The sequence below is a fragment of the Bufo bufo genome, chromosome 2 (assembly GCF_905171765.1).
Source record: "Bufo bufo chromosome 2, aBufBuf1.1, whole genome shotgun sequence".
In the NCBI taxonomy this organism is placed as follows: Eukaryota; Metazoa; Chordata; class Amphibia; order Anura; family Bufonidae; genus Bufo; species Bufo bufo.
This window is the reverse complement of record NC_053390.1, coordinates 479,821,020-479,841,892: the sequence shown is the minus strand read 5'-3', so window position 1 is coordinate 479,841,892 and position 20,873 is coordinate 479,821,020. Positions and strand designations below refer to the sequence as shown.

The following is a 20,873-nucleotide window of genomic DNA, read 5'->3' as shown; positions in this document are numbered from 1 at the left end:
ACCTATTATAAATTGTTACAACTTTGTGAGTTTACATTGGCCATACATATAACTTACATTAATTCAAACAGTATAACGTGGGGACAAACCTATCCAAAATTCACTTGAATCGGTTCAGGGGTTTAAAAGTTAGTATATGGCCCATAATCCTGGGGCAAGAGGCCAGCAGCCAGTCCTCTCCAAAACCCAGTGGCGAGGTCGGTTTCGCCACAGTCAGTAACGGTGTGGGGTGGCATTTCTTTGGAGGGCCGCACAGCCCTCCATGTGCTCGCCAGAGGTAGCCTGACTGCCATTAGGTACCGAGATGAGATCTTCAGACCCCTTGTGAGACCATATGCTGGTGCGGTTGCCCTGGGTTCCTCCTAATGCAAGACAATGCTAGACCTCATGTGGCTGGAGTGTGTCGTCAGTTCCTGCAAGACGAAGGCATTGATGCTATGGACTGGCCCGCCCATTCCCCAGACCTGAATCCAATTGAGCACATCTGGGACATCATGTCTCGCTCTATCCACCAACGTCACGTTGCACCACAGATTGTCAAGGAGTTGGCAGATGCTTTAGTCCAGGTCTGGGAGGAGATCCCTCAGGAGACCGTCCGCCACCTCATCAGGAGCATGCACAGGCGTTGTAGGGAGGTCATACAGGCACGTGGAGGCCACACACACTACTGAGCCTCATTCTGACTTGTTTTAAGGACATTACATCAAAGTTGGATCAGCCTGTAGTGTGTTTTTCCACTTTAATTTTGAGTGTGACTCCAAATCCAGACCTCCATGGGTTGAAAAATTAGTTTTTCATTTTTAAATTTTTGTGTGATTTTGTTGTCAGCACATTCAACTATGTAAAGAACAAAGTATTTCAGAAGAATTATTTATATATATATATATATATATATATATATATATATATATATATATATTACACATTTATTCATGCACAAAATATAACACGTGTTTAATATATTTATATGTGTATATACATTGCGGTCCGCAATGCATGGGCACTAGGGCTGCACGATATGGGAATTTTGTGCGATTGCGATTAGGGCCCTAAAAATTGCGATAACTATGTGCGATGCAATATTTTAAGGGAATTGTGCTAGAGGTCTATTTGCTTGGATTTTCCCATATGAGCCGCTGACGCGGCTGGGTATGACATAGTTATGGGGGATCTGTGGAGGACACTTATGGGGACCTGTGGATGGCACTGTTATAGGGGATGTGTGCTATGACACACAGGGCCATGAGGGGGGCCAGCTTAAGACATATAGCATCTTATGCTGGTTCCCCTCATGGCCCTATGTGTCCCCTCATGTGTCCTAAACTGCGCACATAACTGGCTTTGTGTTAAGTATTTTACTAGTGTGTGAAACAATCTCTCTCCTATTGATAACAGGTCCAGCCTCTGTTACTCACTGTCACTATGAATGCACTGCAGCTAGTGGCAGCGAGCGGAGCGGCCGGCGCGTGACTGTCACTTAGTAACGCTCCTCCCACTTCAGGAAGCAGGAGCGTTACTAAGTGACGTCAGTCACGCGCCCTCCGCTCGCTGCCGTTAGCTGCAGTGCATTGCATTCATTGTGAAAGTGAGTACAGAGGCTGGACCTGTTATCAAAAGGAGAGAGATTGTTTCACACACTAGTAAAATACTTTACACGCAAAGCCAGTTATGTGCGTGGGGCCCCTTCATATATAATCGTGGCATTTTCAGGTCGGCCAAATCGCCATATCGCATTTGCCGATTATCGTGATTCGATTATTTTTTCGATTTTATCGTGCAGCCCTAATGGGCACTGACCGTATCTGTGTGTATGTGTGTATATATATATATATATATATATATATTAGGGATCGTCCGATTATCGGTTTTACCGATATTATCGGCCGATATTGAGGATTTTGAACGTTATCGGCATCTATTTTGCCGATATTCCGATAACGTATTGGGAACACAGAACGCGCTGCTCTCAGCGCAATCTGTGTTCCCTCCGCAGCACAGGGGAGAAGGAAGCAGTGTCTCCTCCCCCTGTGATGCTGCTGCCGCCGCCAATGGCAGGAGAGGAGACAAGAGGAGGGGAGGGGCTGTGGCCGCTGCGCCACTAATGAACATACATCTCTCATTCATATACAGGAGGCGGGAGCTGGCTGCAGAATCACATAGCCGGCTCCCGATCTCTATGAACGGCAGCTGCGGTCCGCGGTAGTTAACACCTTAGGTGCCGCGGATCGCAGCTACCGCTCATAGAGGTCGGGAGACGGCTATGTGACTCTGCAGCCAGCTCCCGCCTCCTGTATGTGAAAGAGGTATCTTCATTGGTGGCGCAGTGCGCCCCCCCCCCCCCCCCCTCAAGCCCCCTAGTATTAATCATTCGTGGCGCAGTGCGCCCCCCACCCCCATCCCAATAGTAAAAACATTGGTGGCGCAGTGCGCCCCCCTCCCCCCCAGTATTAATCATTGGTGGCAGTGGCCACAGGATCCCCTCTCCCCTGCTCCTCCGATCGGAGCCCCAGCAGTGTAAGCCTGGGGCTCCGATCGGTTACCATGGCAGCCAGGACGCTATTGAAGCCCTGGCTGCCATGTTCAGCTCCCTGCTGCTGTGTGCACAGAGCAGCAGGGACAGTGTGAGATCCTATTCACCCTGATAGAGATCTATCAGGGTGAATAGGACAAGGGTTCTAGTCCCTAAGGGGGCTAAAAGTTAGTAAAAAAAACCCACAAAAATATTAAGTATAAATGAAAAAGATTTACACAAAAAATAAAATAATAATACACGTTAATAATAAACATTAATTTTCAGCAGATTTGTGTAGGAATTTTTTTTTTTCCCTCAAAAATAAAAATACCTAGAATATCGGTATAAATTATCGGCCTGAAAGTTGACAAATTATCGGTATCGGCCCTAAAAAATCAATATCGGTCGATCCCTAATATATATATATATATATATATATATATATATATATATATATATATATATATATACATATATATATATATATATACATATACATATACATATACATATACATATACATATCTATACGTATGTATTTATGTCTAAGGGTCCATTCACACATCCATGTGTGTTTTGCGGATCCATGGATCCGCAAAACACAGACAGCGGCAATGTGCGTTCCGCATTTTGCCGGCACTAAGAGAATATGCCTATTCTTGTCCGCTATTGCGGACAAGAATAGGACATGTTCTATTTTTTTCAGGATCGGAATTGCGGACCCGGAAGTGCGGGTCCGCAATTCCGGATCGGGGCCGCACATCGTGCTTCCCATAGAAATGTATAAATATATTAAAAAAAAAAAATATATATATATATATATATATATATATATATATATATATATATATATATATATAATATATATATCACATACATTTATTTACACACGTGTATACGTTGCAATACATGGCCACTGTCTGCAGACATGAACCCATTCATTTAAATGGGGTCTGCAATCTGCATCCGACAGTACTTTTTCGCAGTGCGGAGGCATGGACAGAAAACCCATGCATGCACTCCATAGGTTTCCGATCTGTGCTTCCATTCCAGACCACACCGTATCTTTCGGATTTCAGACCCATCACTTGATACGGTGCGCACACGGCTGGTGCCTGTATATTGCAGACCCCCTGTTCGCTGGCCACAATACAGGCAAAGGCAGGCTATGGTCATGTGCATGAGGCCTAAAGCCATACCTCCTTCCAGTATCCGGCAGGACAGTCCCGGATTTCAGTGGCGGTACTGGTACGGGGGAGGTATGTCGAAAATGGATCAGTTTTGCCCTAATGCATTCTGAATGGAAAAGGATCCACTCAGAATGCATCAGTTTGCCTCCGATCAGTCACCATTCCGCTTTGGAGGCGGACACCAAAACGCTGTCTGCCTGATGAAACTGAGCCAAACGGATCCGTCTTGGCACACAATGTAAGTCAATGGAGACGGATCCGTTTTCTCTGGCACAATAGAAAATTGATCCGTATTCCATTCACTTTCAATGGTGTTCAAGATGGATCCGTTATGGTTATAGAAGACCTAATACAAATGGATTCGTTTATGACGGATGCATGCGGTTATATTATGGTAACAGAACCGTTTTCGCAGATCCATGACAGATCCGCAAAAAACACAAGTGTGAAAGTAGCCTTGGGCACGTAGTGTCCCTCTTCCTTCTATTCTAAAGTTGGGAGGTATGCTAAAGCACTGATGAAATGACTAATGTGCTTTTCCCTACGCCTCCACAACGGCAGTAAACATGGAGATTATCCCGCCTTCTCAGGGACAGGAAACAGCTTTGTGGATCAGCCCATATAAGGCCCCCTCCCTCTTACCTCTCCAGTTGTTTTCCTGTCCCTCAGAAGGTCAGGACTTGCCGGATGGATCAGTCACGCGCCCAGCCTTTTCGGTTTGTTATCCCGGCTCTGGCCGGAGGGCTGAGGCAGGGGATAGGGTCGCGGAACTCTGCAAGAAGTTCCTCCTTCCCTGTGGTTTAAGCCCAGCGTTGCTGGCCACCCCGGGCTTTGGACCCGCGTCCAGTGCGGACCGGCCCTGTTTCTGCGAGCCGGGGGAGCGTTCCTGGGCCTAGGAGCGCTCCCCACACATTTCCCCTATGCGCGTGCGCCGGCAGTTGAATTCTATGTGACGTCGGAGGCCGGCGTGTGACGCGAGGGGGGGTGGAGCATAATGTCGTCATCGGTGGGAACCAGGAAGTAAAAGAGCGCGGCTGCCGGCGTTCCATGCAGCTCCTGCGCTCTTCTCCTGAGAATGTCCCAGCAAGCTGACGATTCGCCCAGGCGGCCCACAGATTCCTCCAGGCCCTCTAGCCCGGTAAGCCTCCTCCCATTACTAAATAACAGGGTGCCTTATCCTGTATGGGGGTCTCCTTGGTGGTGGTTCTTTACCCTTCTCTTTAGAGACTAAGGATAAAACTTTCCTCTCCAATTTTGTGTCTCTCAGGGTAAAGAATCCTCAAAAAAGGATCCACCTTTGAAGAAAAAATGCGTAATGTGCAAGAAATCGCTGTCTGGTACATACAAGAAATCATTGTGCCAAAAGTGTTGTGACAAGGTTGTGTCAGAAGAGACCCCATCTTTAATTGAGAGTCTGAAAACCATAATCAGAGAAGAAGTGGGTGCAGCTGTAGAAGCTAAGTTATCTACATTGTCTCCCAGACCATCTACCTCAGGAGCCATAGTCCCTAATGTGCAGGACTCTGACCTGGATGAAGGTGAAATTTCCTCTGGGTCTGACTCTGATATTTCAGATCAAGCAGGCGGTAAACCTCTCTGTTCAGTTGAGGAGACGAATTCCCTACTGAAAACCATTAGGGCTACAATAAGCCTGGAAGAGCCCAGAGAACCCCTTTCAGTTCAGGACCAATTGTTTGCTGGATTAGGGGACAAGAAAAAACGAGTCTTTCCCGTCCACCCTAACATCCGAGCTTTAATACACTCAGAATGGAGAGACCCTGAGAAAAAACAATCCGCCTCTAAGTGGTTAAAGAGAAAATACCCTTTCGCGGAAGAAGATTCTGTGGCCTGGGATAAGACCCCTAAAGTAGATGCCCCAGTAGCAAGAATCTCTAAAAAAACTGCCCTTCCATTTGAAGACCTCGGCCTTCTTAAAGATCCGATGGACAAAAGATGTGAAAACCTCCTTAAAAAGATGTGGGAATCCTCTACGGCCACTCTAAGACCAGGGATCTCTGCAACTTATACGGCGAGAACCCTGGGCCTTTGGTTGGGACAGTTGGAGGAACATCTAGAGTCAGGCACTCCACGAGATGAAATCCTAGCTTCTATACCTATGCTAAAACAGGCCGCTAATTTTATGGCAGACGCGTCAGCAGACATAGTGAAGCTTTCAGCCAGATCTGCTGCCCTCTCTAACTCTGCTAGAAGAGCAGTATGGTTACGCACCTGGTCCGGTGACACAGCCTCCAAGAACAAGCTGTGCACTCTGCCATGTGAGGGAGATAGGGTGTTCGGTACGGCCTTGAACGACATTCTAGAGAAAGCTTCAGATAGAAAAAAGGGCTTTCCTACAGAATCAAAATTTTTTCAACAAAGGCGGTCCTTTCGGTCCCAGAACCGGGGTAGGCCGGACCAAAAAAGAAGGGACACTAGACCAGCCTGGCAGTCCAATAGGGGTAAAGGCAGAGGGTTCCTGTTTAACCCTGACAAATCGGCCCACACCTCTACTCAATGACGCCAAAAGCGTAGTGGGAGGAAGACTGTCCCAATTCTATCCTGCCTGGGTAAATATCCAGGCCTCTCCATGGGTTCTGTCAGTCATAAAAAACGGGTACAGTCTAGAGTTAAAAACCTGCCCACCAGACAGATATATGGAGAACCCTCGTCCGGGGGAGATAAGCCAACAAGGATGGGGAGCCCACATAGAAGGGAAACTAGCTCAAGGCCAGTGGAGTCTTGTTCTGAAAAAAGCCTCCTCCAACAAGAGAGAATTGTCCGCGGTTTGGGAAGCCCTGAAAACATTTACACCCTCCCTCCTGCAGAGGAATGTAAAGATCTTGTCGGGCAACTCTACAACAGTGGAGTACCTGAACAAACAGGGCGGCACAAGAAGCCTATCGCTAGCCCTGGTGGTGAGAAAAATCTTCAGTTGGGCAGAAAAGAATATTCAGTCCCTTTCAGCAGCCCATGTGAGAGGAAAAGAGTCAGGTGGCGGATTTCCTCAGCCGGGACCAGCTAAACGCAGGAGAGTGGATGCTAAACCCTCAGGTATTCAAGCAGATCTGTTCCAGGTGGGGAACGCCGAAGATCGACCTGTTCGCCAGAAGAAAAAACAAACAGGTTCCGAATTTCTACTCTCTGGCAGTAGAAGATCAACCCTTAAAGGTGGATGCGCTCTCGGTACCCTGGCCACCAGTCCTGTTATATGCAGTCCCACCATTCTCCCTCATACAGCGGGTCATAGCAAAGATTTTGGAAGAAAGAGTACGAATCATTCTGATCACTCCATTTTGGCCCCGCAGATCATGGTTTCCGATCCTGAAGATTCTAGCAGGAGAAGAATTCTGGATCCTCCCTCCTCGCCCAGACCTTCTACTTCAGGGTCCGGTTTCTCATCCTCAAGTCACCCAACTCCGTCTGACGGCCTGGAGGCTGAAAGAAACATCCTGAGGAAAAAAGGTTTCTCCGGGAAAGTGATCTCCACCTTACTTCTTAGTAGGAAACCGGTCACCTCGAAAATATATCTAAGGGCCTGGAAATCCTTTCTGCTCTTCGGGAAGGATAAATACGACCCGTCAGGAGAACCTCAGATGTCCCTCATACTGGACTTTCTCCAAGCAGGGTTGGATAAAGGCCTCGCAGTAAGTACACTAAAAGTTCAGATAGCAGCCTTGAGTGTATTTATGGACTGTAAACTGGCTAACATGGAAATAATAAAAAGGTTTTTTAAGGCGGCCGTCAGGATTCGCCCTAGGTTAAGATCCCTAGTGCCTCCTTGGGACTTAAACTTGGTATTGTCCAAGCTTATGTACCCTCCATTTGAGCCAATTACAGATATACCCTTAAGAATTCTTACTCTTAAGACATCATTCCTGCTAGCCATCACTACGGCCAGGAGAGTAGGCGAAATACAAGCCTTTTCTATCCTGCCTCCATACCTTTCCATTTCAGACGACAGGATCACGCTAAAACATGCTCCAGAATTCCTTCCGAAGGTAGTCTCAAAATTTCACTGCCAACAGGAAATTATCCTTCCCTCCTTTTGTTCTCAGGCAAAGAACGAAAAAGAGAGACTTCTTCATAACCTGGACGTCAGGAGATGTGTCCTCCAATACCTGGAAGCCACTAAGGAGATTAGGAAGACTAATCAACTTCTAATTCAATACCTGGGCATGTTGAAGGGAAAAGCGGCCAGCAAGACTTCAATATCAAGATGGATCAAGTCCTGTATCTATCTAGCCTACCAGACAGAAGGTGTTCCTCCTCCACCGTTTCTCAAAGCTCACTCTACCAGGGCCCTAGCCACATCCTGGGCCGAGGGTGCTTCAGCTTCCTTAGAGGACATTTGCCGTGCAGCCACATGGTCCAATCCATGTACATTTTTTAGACATTACAGATTAGATGTTTCTGCAAATAGGGATTTAGCCTTTGGGCGGAGGGTCCTATCTGCAGTTGTCCCACCCTAGGCTGTTATCCTATGTTACTTCCTCCATGTTTACTGCCGTTGTGGAGGCGTAGGGAAAAGACTTACATTACTCTTACCGGTAATCGTTTTTTCCCTTTAGCCTCCACAACGGCAGGAGGAATTCCCCCCCCAAAAAAAATAAAAAATCTACTATATATAGATATACATTATTTAATACGTATAAATACTTGTGTATATTCTATTGATGAAATATATGTTCTTCTAAGTTAGAGCAGACTGGCTCTGATATTTGTTACTTTTGATCTTTATTAAACCTTCCTTGCATTTATCTCTGAGTACTAGGTTACTAACTGGAGAGGTAAGAGGGAGGGGGCCTTATATGGGCTGATCCACAAAGCTGTTTCCTGTCCCTGAGAAGGCGGGATAATCTCCATGTTTACTGCCGTTGTGGAGGCTAAAGGGAAAAAACGATTACCGGTAAGAGTAATGTAAGTCTTTTGTCACTATGGCATCACAAGTAGGCTGAGATGTCATGTGACTGCTCCCCTGGAGACGCTTTGCTGTGATGCATGCTGGGATTTTTACTTTCACTTTGTAGCTGCTCCGCCCACACAGCCTCTCATCAATGGGAGCATGCTATGCCGAATGCAGTAGAAAAATTATATTTATATTTATATATATATATATATATATATATATATATATATATATATATATATATATATATATATATATATAAATAATACACAGTATATCTGTCATGATACAAATTCCTCTTGGCTTTAGTTATTGTCTGTGGCACTTTATTGTTTTTTTATACTTATGGTGGCCAACCCCTTTAAGGACCAGGCCATTTTTTGCAAATCCGACCAATGTCACTTTAAGTGGTGATAACTTTAAAATGCTTTAACTTATCCAGGCCATTCTGAGATTTTTTCGTCTCATATTGTACTTCATGACATATTGTACTCCCCATAACTGTGCCATCCACAGATTCCCCTCCATAACTGTGCCACCCACAATTTGTTTTAATATAGCCTTTGAACATAATTTTTTAAAGTAAAATCATATAAACCTCATTTGTTTTGTAATTTTGGTGTTTTTTTACGGATTAATCGATTAAATTATCGACAACTAATCGATTATTCAAATAATCGTTAGCTGCAGCCCTAAATATAGAGCAACCAAAAATCATATGTACCCTAAATTTGTACCAACAAAACTTCCACCCTATCCCGTAGTTTCTAAAAGAGGGTCACTTTTTTGGAGTTTCTACTCTAGGGGTGCATCAGGGGGGCTTCACATGGGACATGGTGTAAAAAAAAAAAAACAGTCCAGCAAAACCTGCCTTCCAAAAACCGTATGACATTCCTTTCCTTCTGCGCCCTGCCGTGTGCCCGTACAGCGGTTTACGACCACATATGGGGTGTTTCTGTAAACTACAGAATCAGCGCCATAAATAATGAGTTTTGTTTGGCTGTTAACCCTTGCTTTGTAACTGGAAAAAATATATAAAAATGGAAAATCTGCCAAAAAAGTGAAATTTTGAAATTATATCTCTATTTTCCATAAATTCTTGTGGAACACCTAAAGGGTTAACAACGTTTGTAAAATCAGTTTTGAATACCTTGAGGGGTGTAGTTTCTAGAATGGGGTGATTTTCTCGCCCATATTCCTTGGGGGACACAGGAAACCATGGGTATAGCTCTGCTCTCTAGGAGGCGTGACACTAAGTGAAAGCTGTAAGCCCCTCCTCCATCAGCTATACCCCTCAGCCTGGAGAAGAGACTGCCAGTTTTTGCTTAGTGTCCAAGGAGGCAAGACACCCCCTGCTTATGCAGGGTTGTTTTCCTATGATTTTTTATTTTTGCGTTATTTGTTGTTTTTAATTCGATTTTTTTTCTACCTACAGGGACAACAGAGGCGCATTAGACCCCTCTGTTTCTCCCGGGGTTGAGTTGCGCCAGTGCCGGTAATTCCGCACTGCCGCCTCCCCCACAGAAGACAAGGTGGACCAGGGCAGCCTCGCTCCCCTGCGTCCCGCCAGCTCAGGGTCGTCCGCACGCCAAGTCCCTCCCCCGGCTTCCTGCCACTGCGGTGCCAGGAGCTGAAGGGGCGACCCCCGCTGGATGGACTGAGGGCGAAGACAGCGTATGGTGAGAGTGGCTGCTCCAGCCTCCCCTTCCTCCCTCCCACCGCTGCTACAGGCCTCCTGGGCTCCCATGGCCACTGCTACATCCCCCTTGGCCACTGCTACATGGCCACTGCTACATGGCCACTGCTACATCGTGCGCCAACCCCCCCCCCCCCCCCCCCCCATATCGGGACCGTTACCGGGCAGGGGAGTTTATCTGGGCAAGTCCTTGGCAGGGACGCTACCTTCAGGGGACGGCTGCAGGAAAAAAGCAAGCCGTCTGCCACATCCAGGCGCGGCGGGGGCCGCTTACTTGAACGGCGCCATTTCAGGCCGGCACTTCATCATCCTTGGGGGTTAAAATCATTTTGCCGCGCGCGCGCGGCTCTGCTTCTTCTTCAGCGCGGCAGAGGGGGGGCGGAGCTTCCTACATGCGCTCCGCTACTTCCGGTTTCATCGGGCTCCACTTCTCAGTGCTGCGTGGAATCCTCTCTGCCGTGCGATCCTGAAGCCATTCATCTCCGTGCTGCTGCCTCTCCTCCACAGCCTCCTCAGTCTGTTCCCCTTACCGCTGCCACTTGCATCATCCGGGTCTGGTAGGACTGTTAACCCCCTCCGTGCCACCACTTTTCTTGGGGTCTCCCACTTAAGTGCAACATCCTTTTTTCCACCATGTCAGACCCTTCTGCAGCCGCCAAGCCTTGGTACCATGCCTGTACTGCTTGTAGGGAACCCTTTCCCCGGGGGCAGTCTGATCCGCACTGTACTGCATGCCGAGCTCCACCGCAGCCTCAGTCGCCCGCTGTGTCGCTCCCTGCTTCCTCTGACCCGCCTGACTGGGCTAGATCCCTGTCCCAGGCCGTGGAAAGCCTCACTCATGTCGTGGGCCGCCTAATAGACAGGCCACCTACCCCGCAGGACGCCTCTCTGACTGTCGCGTCCTCCGGGTCCACTGCTTCTGCCGCTGCAGCGGGTTCACTCTCTCTTAGTGACCCCTCCCGAGCTAGGCACTCTCAGAAGCGTATTAGAGTAGAGCGAGCCTCCTCCTCTGAGGCCTCACTCTCCCCGCCACGCGTGCGCACCCAGACGAGCCTCTCCAAAGGATTCGCTCTCTGAAGGTGAATTGGCGGTTTCAGATTTGGAAATGGACTCGGCCCTGCCGTCCAAGCTAGCCTCAGCGATGGGTCAGCTCATCTCTGATATTCGTGACACCTTTAAGGTGCAGGATGATCCCCCTAGCTCTGACGCAGCTAGCGTCTCCTTTATCAGACCCAGGCAGGCCTCAAAAGTCTTTCCAATCCACTCTGATTTCTCCTCTGTGGTGTCTAAGGCTTGGGCTCGCCCGGACGCCCGTTTTGTCAGCCCCAAGAAGCTGGACATTTGCTATCCCTTTCCAGCCGATGTCGTGGCCACATGGTCTTCCCCACCCAAGGTGGACCCCCCTGTGGCCCGGCTGTCAAAGAACACGGCCATCCCTGTTCCCGACGGGTCCTCTCTTCAGTCAGCGGAGGACCGTCGCATGGAGACCCTTTCCAAGGGCATTTTTGCTGCCTCCGGTTCTGCTCTCAGACCGGTTTTTGCCTCTGCTTGGGCAGGGAAAGCAATCTCTGCTTGGGGTGCGCAGCTGGAACAGGAGTTGGACTCGGACGTCCCCATCCAGGACCTACGTTCCTTGGCCCAGCTTATTATTCGGGCCGGGAATTTTGTTTGTGAGGCCTCCCTTGATGCGGGAGCCCTTATTGCACGCTCCTCCGCCCTGGCAGTTTCCGTCAGGAGGGAGCTCTGGCTGAAGGTTTGGAAAGCGGACGCTGCCTCCAAACGTTCCTTGGCGGGGCTACCGTTTGCGGGTTCCCGCCTTTTCGGGGTCCGCCTAGACGAACTTATTTCGGAGGCCACGGGTGGTAAAAGCACCCATCTTCCTCAACCCCAAGCAAGGGGCGCCCCCCGCGGACGCCCTGGTGCGTCTCGTTTTCGGTCCTCCCGCAGGGCCTCTGGGGCTCCCACCACAGCTGCCGCTTCGGCTCCTCCCCAGGACAAGCGTAGGAAGCCGTTTTTTCGGGCCCAGCCCTCCTGGCGCAAGCCGCAGGCTGCCCGCACACCCGCAGCAAAGCAGTCCTCTGCCTGAAGGCGCGCCCCCACCCACCCGGGTGGGGGGCCGGCTCCTCCTTTTCAGGGACGTCTGGATGGCTCACGTCTCCGACGCCAGGGCCCTCGAAATTGTGTCCTCCGGATACAAAATCGAATTTGCATCCTTCCCTCCAGATCGGTTCTTTCGCTCCCGCCCGCCGCGGGACCCGAAAAGCGCGGCTGCGTTCTCCGCGGCCGTTCAAGCATTACTGGACAGGGGGGTGATTACCCCCGTTCCTCTAGAGGAAAGGTTCCAAGGGTTCTACTCGAACCTCTTTGTAGTTCCCAAGAAGGGAGGTTCGGTGCGGCCCATTTTGGACCTCAAAAAGCTCAACCGTTTTCTCCTCCTTCGACGCTTTCGGATGGAGTCCCTCCGTTCCGCGGTGGCTTCCCTGGAGCAGGGAGATTTCATGTCTTCCATCGATATACAGGATGCCTACCTCCATGTTCCGGTAGCCCGGTGTCACCATCGCTTCCTCCGATTCGCCGTGGGGGACCTCCACTTCCAGTTTGTCACCCTTCCCTTTGGGCTGGCAACTGCCCCCCGGGTGTTCACCAAGGTCCTGGCCCCGGTTTTGGCCTTACTTCGTTCCAGGGGTGTTTTTCTGCTACCGTACTTGGACGATATCCTCATCAAGGCTCCGTCCCTTTCTCAAGCGGTTGCCAGCGTGGATCTCACTCTAGAGACTCTGGCGAGGTTCGGTTGGGTCATCAACTTCCCCAAGTCCTCCCTTCCCCCCTCCAGACAGCTAGTCTTCCTGGGAATGCTTTTAGACACAGGAGCGGCGGAGGTACGTCTTCCCTCGGAAAAACGTCTGACCCTCCGTGGAGCGGTTCGGGGTCTCCTTCTCCACCGTCGACCGTCCTTCCGCTTCTGCATGCGGGTCTTGGGGCAGATGGTTGCCTGCTTCGAGGCGATCCCATTTGCGCAGTTTCACTCCCGCCCTCTCCAACGGGCGATCATCTCCTCCTGGGACAAATCGCCGGAGTCTCTGGATCATCCCTTCCGTCTATCGCCTCCGGTGCGGTCATCTCTCCGCTGGTGGTTACAGTCCCCTCTTCTGGGCAGGTCCTTTCTGCCACTCAACTGGTTGGTGGTTACAACCGATGCCAGTCTCTTGGGCTGGGGAGGCGTGTTTCCTCCCCGATCCGTCCAGGGCATTTGGTCTCCATCGGAGTCCAAACTCTCGATCAATGTCCTGGAGCTGAGAGCGGCCCTTCTGTCTCTACGACACTGGACTCATCTGCTGAAGGGTCATCCTGTTCGTGTACAATCGGACAACGCCACGGCTGTGGCGTACATAAACCACCAGGGGGGCACTCGCAGCGCTGCAGCAATGCGGGAGGTCACCAGCATTCTCCGTTGGGCGGAAGCCCACGTCCCGGCCCTATCTGCAATTTTTATTCCAGGGGTGGACAATCGGGCGGCGGACTTCCTCAGTCGCACCACCGTCGACCCCGGCGAGTGGTCTCTTCACCCGGAGGTATTCGAGGCCATTTGCCTTCGTTGGGGCATACCGGACGTGGACCTCATGGCCTCAAAATTCAATCACAAGGTCCCCGCCTATCTGTCCAGGGCCAGGGATCCCGGAGCTTGCGGGGCCGACGCCCTCGTTCTTCCTTGGCGAGGCTTCGCGCGCCCATACATATTCCCTCCCATCCCTCTCCTGCCCAAGGTCCTTCGGAAGATAGCGGCGGAAGGCGTCTCGGTGATTCTGGTCGCTCCAGACTGGCCCCGCCGGTCTTGGTATGCCGACCTCATGCTGCTCCTGGCAGACGCGCCCTGGCCGCTGCCCGCCAGGGAAGATCTTCTCTCTCAGGGACCGATCTTCCACCCGCGTTTAGGGTCCCTACGTTTGACGGTGTGGTTGTTGAGACCACCGTCCTGACGCGTAGGGGTTTTTCTGCGGACGTCGTCCGCACCATGATCCGCGCCCGTAAGCCGTCCTCTTCTAGGATCTATTATAGGACCTGGAGGACCTTTTTGGGGTTCTGTGCCGATCTGGGGATTCCTCCGCTCCGCTTTTCTCTCCCCACCGTTTTGTCCTTCCTGCAGAGCGGACTGGCCCAAGGGCTGGGCCTTAGTTCTTTGAAGGGTCAGGTGTCTGCGCTGTCCATTTTGTTTCAGCGCCCACTGGCCCCCCTTGGTCCTGTCAAGACCTTCCTTCAGGGCGTTGCTCACGCGGTTCCCCCGTACCGCCCTCCGGTACCGCCCTGGGACCTGAACCTGGTTCTCTCAGCGCTCCAGGCTTCTCCTTTCGAGCCTCTGCGGACGGTTTCCTTGCGACTTCTGTCCTGCAAGGTTATTTTTCTTGTAGCCGTCACCTCTCTTCGGAGGGTGTCCGAATTGGCTGCACTCTCCTGTCTGGAACCTTTCCTAGTGTTCCACCAGGACAAGGTGGTTCTTCGTCCGGTCCCTTCCTTCCTTCCTAAGGTGGTCTCCGCCTTTCATCTGAACGAGGACATCGTTCTCCCCTCTTTGTGTCCTTCCCCTTCCCACCCGCGGGAGAGGAAGCTTCATCGCCTGGACGTTGTCAGGGCGCTCAAGATTTACCTGGAAGTAACCAGCTCTTTCAGGCATACTGACTCGCTCTTTGTGGTCCCGGAAGGGTCGCGCAGAGGGATGGCGGCATCCAAAGTTGCTATCGCCCGTTTTGTCAAGATGGCTGTTACTGAGGCTTATCTCGCCAAGGGCAGGGTTCCGCCCCTTGGTGTTACCGCTCACTCCACTAGAGCGGTCGGGGCTTCCTGGGCTCAGAGGAATCGGGCTTCTACGGAGCAGATTTGCAAGGCGGCCACTTGGTCCTCCTTGCACACCTTCACCAAGTTCTACAGGGTGCATACTCATGCGTCGGCTGACGCTGCTTTAGGCCGTCTGGTGTTGCAGGCGGCAGTTGATGGATGCCTCTGGTGTTGGTCTAGTTTGTTCTGGTCCCTCCCTTCTGGGACTGCTCTGGAACGTCCCATGGTTTCCTGTGTCCCCCAAGGAATATGGGTGAGAAAAGGAGACTTTTGTATTACTTACCAGTAAAGTCTCTTTCTCGCTCTTCCTTGGGGGACACAGCACCCGCCCTTCATTTGGGTTACAGTTGTGGTTCCGGCTTGGTTGCCCCCGTTGGGGCTCGACAGTTCTTTTTCCGGTTGGTGGTTATCTTTCACTACTTGGACACGCAACTGGCAGTCTCTTCTCCAGGCTGAGGGGTATAGCTGATGGAGGAGGGGCTTACAGCTTTCACTTAGTGTCACGCCTCCTAGAGAGCAGAGCTATACCCAAGGTTTCCTGTGTCCCCCAAGGAAGAGCGAGAAAGAGACTTTACTGGTAAGTAATACAAAAGTCTCCTTTTTAGGTGGTTTCTTTTATGTAAGCCTCACAAAGTGATTTCAAAGTGACTGGTCCCTAAAAATTGGGTTTTTGAAAAATTTCAAGATTTGCTTCTAAACTTCTAAGCCTTGTAACATCCCCAAAAAATAAAATATATGATTCCCAAAATGATCCAAACATGAAGTAGACATATGGGGAATGTAAAGTAATAACTGTTTTTGGAGGTATTACTATGTATTTATAGAAGTAGAGAAATTGAAACTTGGAAATTTGCAATTTTTTACAAATTTTTGGTAAATTTTGGTTTTTCTTTTTATATTTTTACCAGTGTCATGAAGTACAATATGGATAAGTCAAAGCGTTTAAAAGTTATCACCACTTAAAGTGACACTGGTCAGATTTGCATAAAATAGCCTGGTCCTTAAGGTGAAATAATGCTGTGTCCTTAAGGAGTTAATCCAATAGAAAACTAGTGGGGTGACAGAAGAACTGTGGAATGTAGTCCAATCATCCTGGGCTGGAATACCTGTTCACAGGTGTCAGGAGTTGGTGGACTCCATGCAACACAGATGTACAGCAGTTCTCAGAAACAGTGGTTATACAACAAAATATTAGTTAAGTAATTTAAAGGAAAGCAAAATCTTCAAACATTTTTTAGTTTATGTAGTGAGTGTTTGAGTTTGTAAAGAAGAATACAAACACTGCTATTTTTTTTTAACGGTCTAATATTCCTAATGTTTTTCATCTGTTCCCAATTAGGGTTGTTGCGGGTATCGAAATTTCGATACCCAATCGATACTTTTGTCCCGGTATCGATACGATACCGGGATTTCCGTTTTTTCGATACTGGGCTGCGCTTCTGCGCAGTCTAGTATCTCTGAACATGAGCGCGCTGCTATCGGCGCGCTCATGTTCTCTCTCAGCAGCACAGGGGAGAAGGAAGCTGTCCTCCCTCCCCCTGTGCTGCTGCCGCTGCCACCAATGAGAAGAGAGGGGCGGAGGAGGGGCGGCAATGAGAAGAGAGGGGGTGGAGGAGGGGCGGCAATGAGAAGAGAGGGGCGGAGGAGGGGCGGGCGCACTGCGCCACCAATGATAGGATTACTATCGGAGCGATGGGAGGAGACATCAGCTTCACTAGTGGGCGTTCCTTTTCCCTGCGCTGCGATTGGACAGCGCTACAGCCAGGGAGAAGGAACGCCCACTAGTGAAGCTGATGTCTCCTCCCATCGCTCCGATAGTAATCAGCAGCATGTGGAGCAGGAGAGGAGACAGTAATGGGGCACTGCAGGCGAACGGAGCGGCGCCCAGGACTAAATGGTGAGTGCTGAGACATCGCTGGGCGCCGCTCTGTGTGGCCTAATAGTGAAAGTCTGGACTCATATACAGTAGTCAGTCTTTAACACATACAGGAGGCGGGTGCCGGCAGCAGAATCGCATTGCCGGCACCCTGCCCCTGACAGGGAGCTGCGATCAGCGGCAGTTAACTGCCGCTGATCTGCTAGTACCCGCCTCCTGTATAAAGGGGTAAAATCATTGGTGGTGCAGTGTGCCCCCCCCCTCAATCCCCCCATCCCATTAAAATCATTGGTGGCACAGTGCGCCGGCCCCTCTCAACCCTCCAGTATTAAAATCATTGGTGGCAGTGGCCACAGGGACCTCTCCACTCCCCCTCATTGGTGGTGCAGTGGCAGCTTCTGATCGGAGCCCCAGCTGTGTAAGCCTGGGGCTCCAATCGGTTACCATGGCAGCCAGGACGCTACAGAAGCCCTGGTTGCCATGGTAACATCCCTGATGCTGTGTGCACAAAGCACAGAGCAGCAGGGACAGTGTGGAGTCCTATTCACCCTGATAGAGATCTATCAGGGTGAATAGGAAAAGGGATGAAAGATCCCAGGTTCTAGCCCCTAAGGGGGGAAATAGTTATTAAATAAAAAGTGAAAAAAAAAAAAACACTAAAATATGAAGTATAAATCACCCCCCTTTTCCCAATTTCACATATAAAATATATAAATAAACATATTACATCGCCACGTCAGAAAAGTCCAAACTATTAAAATATAAAAAAAAAATCTAGGTGGTGAATGCCGGAACAGAAAAAATAAAATAAAAACTGCGCGATTCGCCATTTTTAAAAATGAGGAATGCACGTGGCTTTTTTTGTTTATTTTTTTCGCGTGGTATCGAATGGTATCGAGTATCGCAATACTTTTTCATGGTATCGAAACCGAATCAAAAATTTGGTATCGCAACAACTCTATTCCCAATGCATTTCTGTGTATGGTAATAAAAGCTATTAGAAGGATTTTGAGCTTTATTCACTTTTTTAAACACTCTATTATTTTGAACACAACTGTATATAGTGTCATCTGTTATATCCAATATACAATCTATTTATATAGCTGCCTTTATTACGACTTTACAGTATATGCGCAATGGAAAGTAGTGACCTGTTCAAATTATTTATGTTCCCATCTATGGATTTACTGTATATTGTTTGTTAACCTTTACTAAATGTTAAGATTTATAAGGTTACATTTTTTTTCAAGTGGTGTTTTCTGTATTATATCTATCTACTGCAGGTTCTCTTCATCTGCACAGCCAATGTCACAGAAACCATTCCAGAACCTCTCAGGGATCGGATGGAGATGATCAATGTCTCTGGTTATGTAGCCCAAGAAAAATTAGCTATAGCAGAGGTCAAGTATGTTTTTATATCTGCTTTTATAGGCTGTTAACATCTGTAACAGAGCTTCTGCTAGGAGCGCCCGTCACAATGTTTTGTCCAACAGAATAGCAGAAACCGTATAGGAAACCTGATGTACCCCTATAATCGGCTGCCATTGGTGTCTGAAATATGCAGCATCTTACATCCACAGTATAGGTGTTAACTTTTAGATCAGTGGGGGGTCCTACCACAGGGGCACCCACCGATTACAAGAACAGTGACCCCTTGCCTCTTGGTGCCACCAAGTAATGAATGGAGCAGCAGGACTGGCATGTGAACTGCCGCTCTATTCATCTCTATGGGAGTTTTGGAAATAACCAAGCACCCTTTTAATTGGGTAATATCTCCTGGGAGTGTATTACAAGTGCCATTATTCTTTATACTATTACATGTCCTATTGAAGCATATCTAATGTAGGAACACATTTTTGGAGTGTTAGACTTTGAATACATATGTGCCAAAATGCTTTATGCTACCACAAATATTTCTATGTTGGCTTTTATTGTGGCAGTGCAAGTACATTGTACCTGGCCCTTGCACAAATTCTTTAAAGCAAACCTTTCACCAGGATTTCACTTAATAAACTATTACCAGTACCTTATAGATTATCCGCATTCTGTTTCAATGCATTCTTGTGCCGCTTTCCTGGGATGTATATTCATGAAAAAAACGACTTCTAAAGTCCTCGTCTCCAGCTCCTGAAGTCACGCTAGAAGTCAAGGGGGTAGCCCTTCCCTCACTCCGGGCTGTAACTCCCCTGTCCTAACCCCTCCTCTAAGTAGTGTAACTGACACCCGGCTCAGTCGCCGGGACCGCGCTTGTAAAGGCGGCGCATGCGCCGTCGGACTCGAGCGCGATCCTGTAACTGAATCGCGCGTGAGGAAGAGAAGACGGGCAGGCATCGGGGACGGCGCATGCGTGATTCAGTTACAGGATCGCGCTCGAGTCCGACGGCGCATGCGCAGCCTTTACAAGCGCGGTCCCGGCGACTGAGCCGGGTGTCAGTTACACTACTTAGAGGAGGGGTTAGGGCAGGGGAGTTACAGCCCGGAGTGAGGGAAGGGCTACCCCCTTGACTTCTAGCGTGACTTCAGGAGCTGGAGACGAGGACTTTAGAAGTCGTTTTTTTCATGAATATACATCCCAGGAAAGCGGCACAAGAATGTATTGAAACAGAATGAGGATAATCTATAAGGTACTGGTAATAGTTAATTAAGTGAAATCCTGGTGAAAGGTTCGCTTTAAAGAGGACCTTTCATCTGGCAAAAAATTCTTAACTAAGTATCATGATATGTACAGCGGCTCCTAGGGATCTTATTGCACTTACTATTATCCCTGGGCGCCGCTCCGTTCTACCGCTATGCCCTCCGGTATCTTCGGGGGACTTAGTTATACTGGGCGGAGACTGCCCTTGTTCTCCTGGGCGTCTCCTTCTCCCAGGCTGTAGCCCTGGCCATTCTCAGTGCAGAGCTCACAGCCTGGGATGTTTTTTTTTCTCCCAGGCTGTGAGCTCTGCGCTGCGATTGGCCAGCGCTACAGCCTGGGAGAAGGAGACGATGAAAGGTCCTCTTAAATGGCATTAACAGGTTGGCTACACATCTGCCACCATACTTTATACTACCACATTTTTCTCAATGTTGGCTTGTATTGTGGCAGTGCAAGCTCAATGTACTTTTCTCTTGTACATGTGTTTCAATAGTAGTAATAGATTAGGTACATACACTGATGGCAAACAGGTAGGTCTATTTGGCTTTCGGGTGAAATTTAGGGAAAATGTAAAAAGTTCACACAGAAGCATGCAATGGTGATTTCCCCATCTGTTAGAGAACAGCAAGTTGTGCAAAAAGTACTGAAACATTGAACAGTTGGACATGTGCATTCATAAGTTTAGAGAAGGTCACATTAAGTTCCCCTGTAAAGGTTAGGGGGCATTTCGGGTTCACTCTCTGAAATTTCACCCACAAGCCATATATATGTGTATGTGCCGCCATGCTTTGTACTTCCATACCTCTTTCTGATGTTGGCTTGTATTGTGGCAATGCAAGCACAATGATCTGTCCCTTGTACATATTTTTTGTTAGCATGAACAGGTTGGCTACACATGCCATGCTTTATACTACCATACCTCTGGTACATACGTTCTAATAGCTTTGGCTACACATGGACCTCCATAGTTTACACTACTCCTCATCCATCTCTGTATATGTTAGCTTTGTATTGTAAGTGCAGAATACCTTTCCCTTGTACATCATGTGCTACCACAACAGAGGCGGACAGGATCTATTGTCGTCTATATGTACATGCGCTGTAAATTTCTATTATCATGACAATGCAGTTCTCCATACAAAAAAAAAATCATCAAGAAGCCATTGGCTCCGAATCTGAAAAATTTAGTTGCCAATTTTTTGTTGTAACATGAGGGTCAGAAATTTTA

At 48.9% G+C, this 20,873-nt stretch overlaps 1 protein-coding gene across 1 annotated transcript in view; it reads left to right on the top strand.

The window, feature by feature from the left end:
* LONP1 (lon peptidase 1, mitochondrial) overlaps positions 1-20,873 on the top strand; it is a 327,100-nt gene that overhangs the window by 183,980 nt on the left and 122,247 nt on the right. The window contains exon 13 of the mRNA XM_040417757.1: positions 18,294-18,410. Coding sequence (XP_040273691.1) covers positions 18,294-18,410 — 117 coding nt within the window. The remainder of the gene's footprint in view (positions 1-18,293; positions 18,411-20,873) is intronic.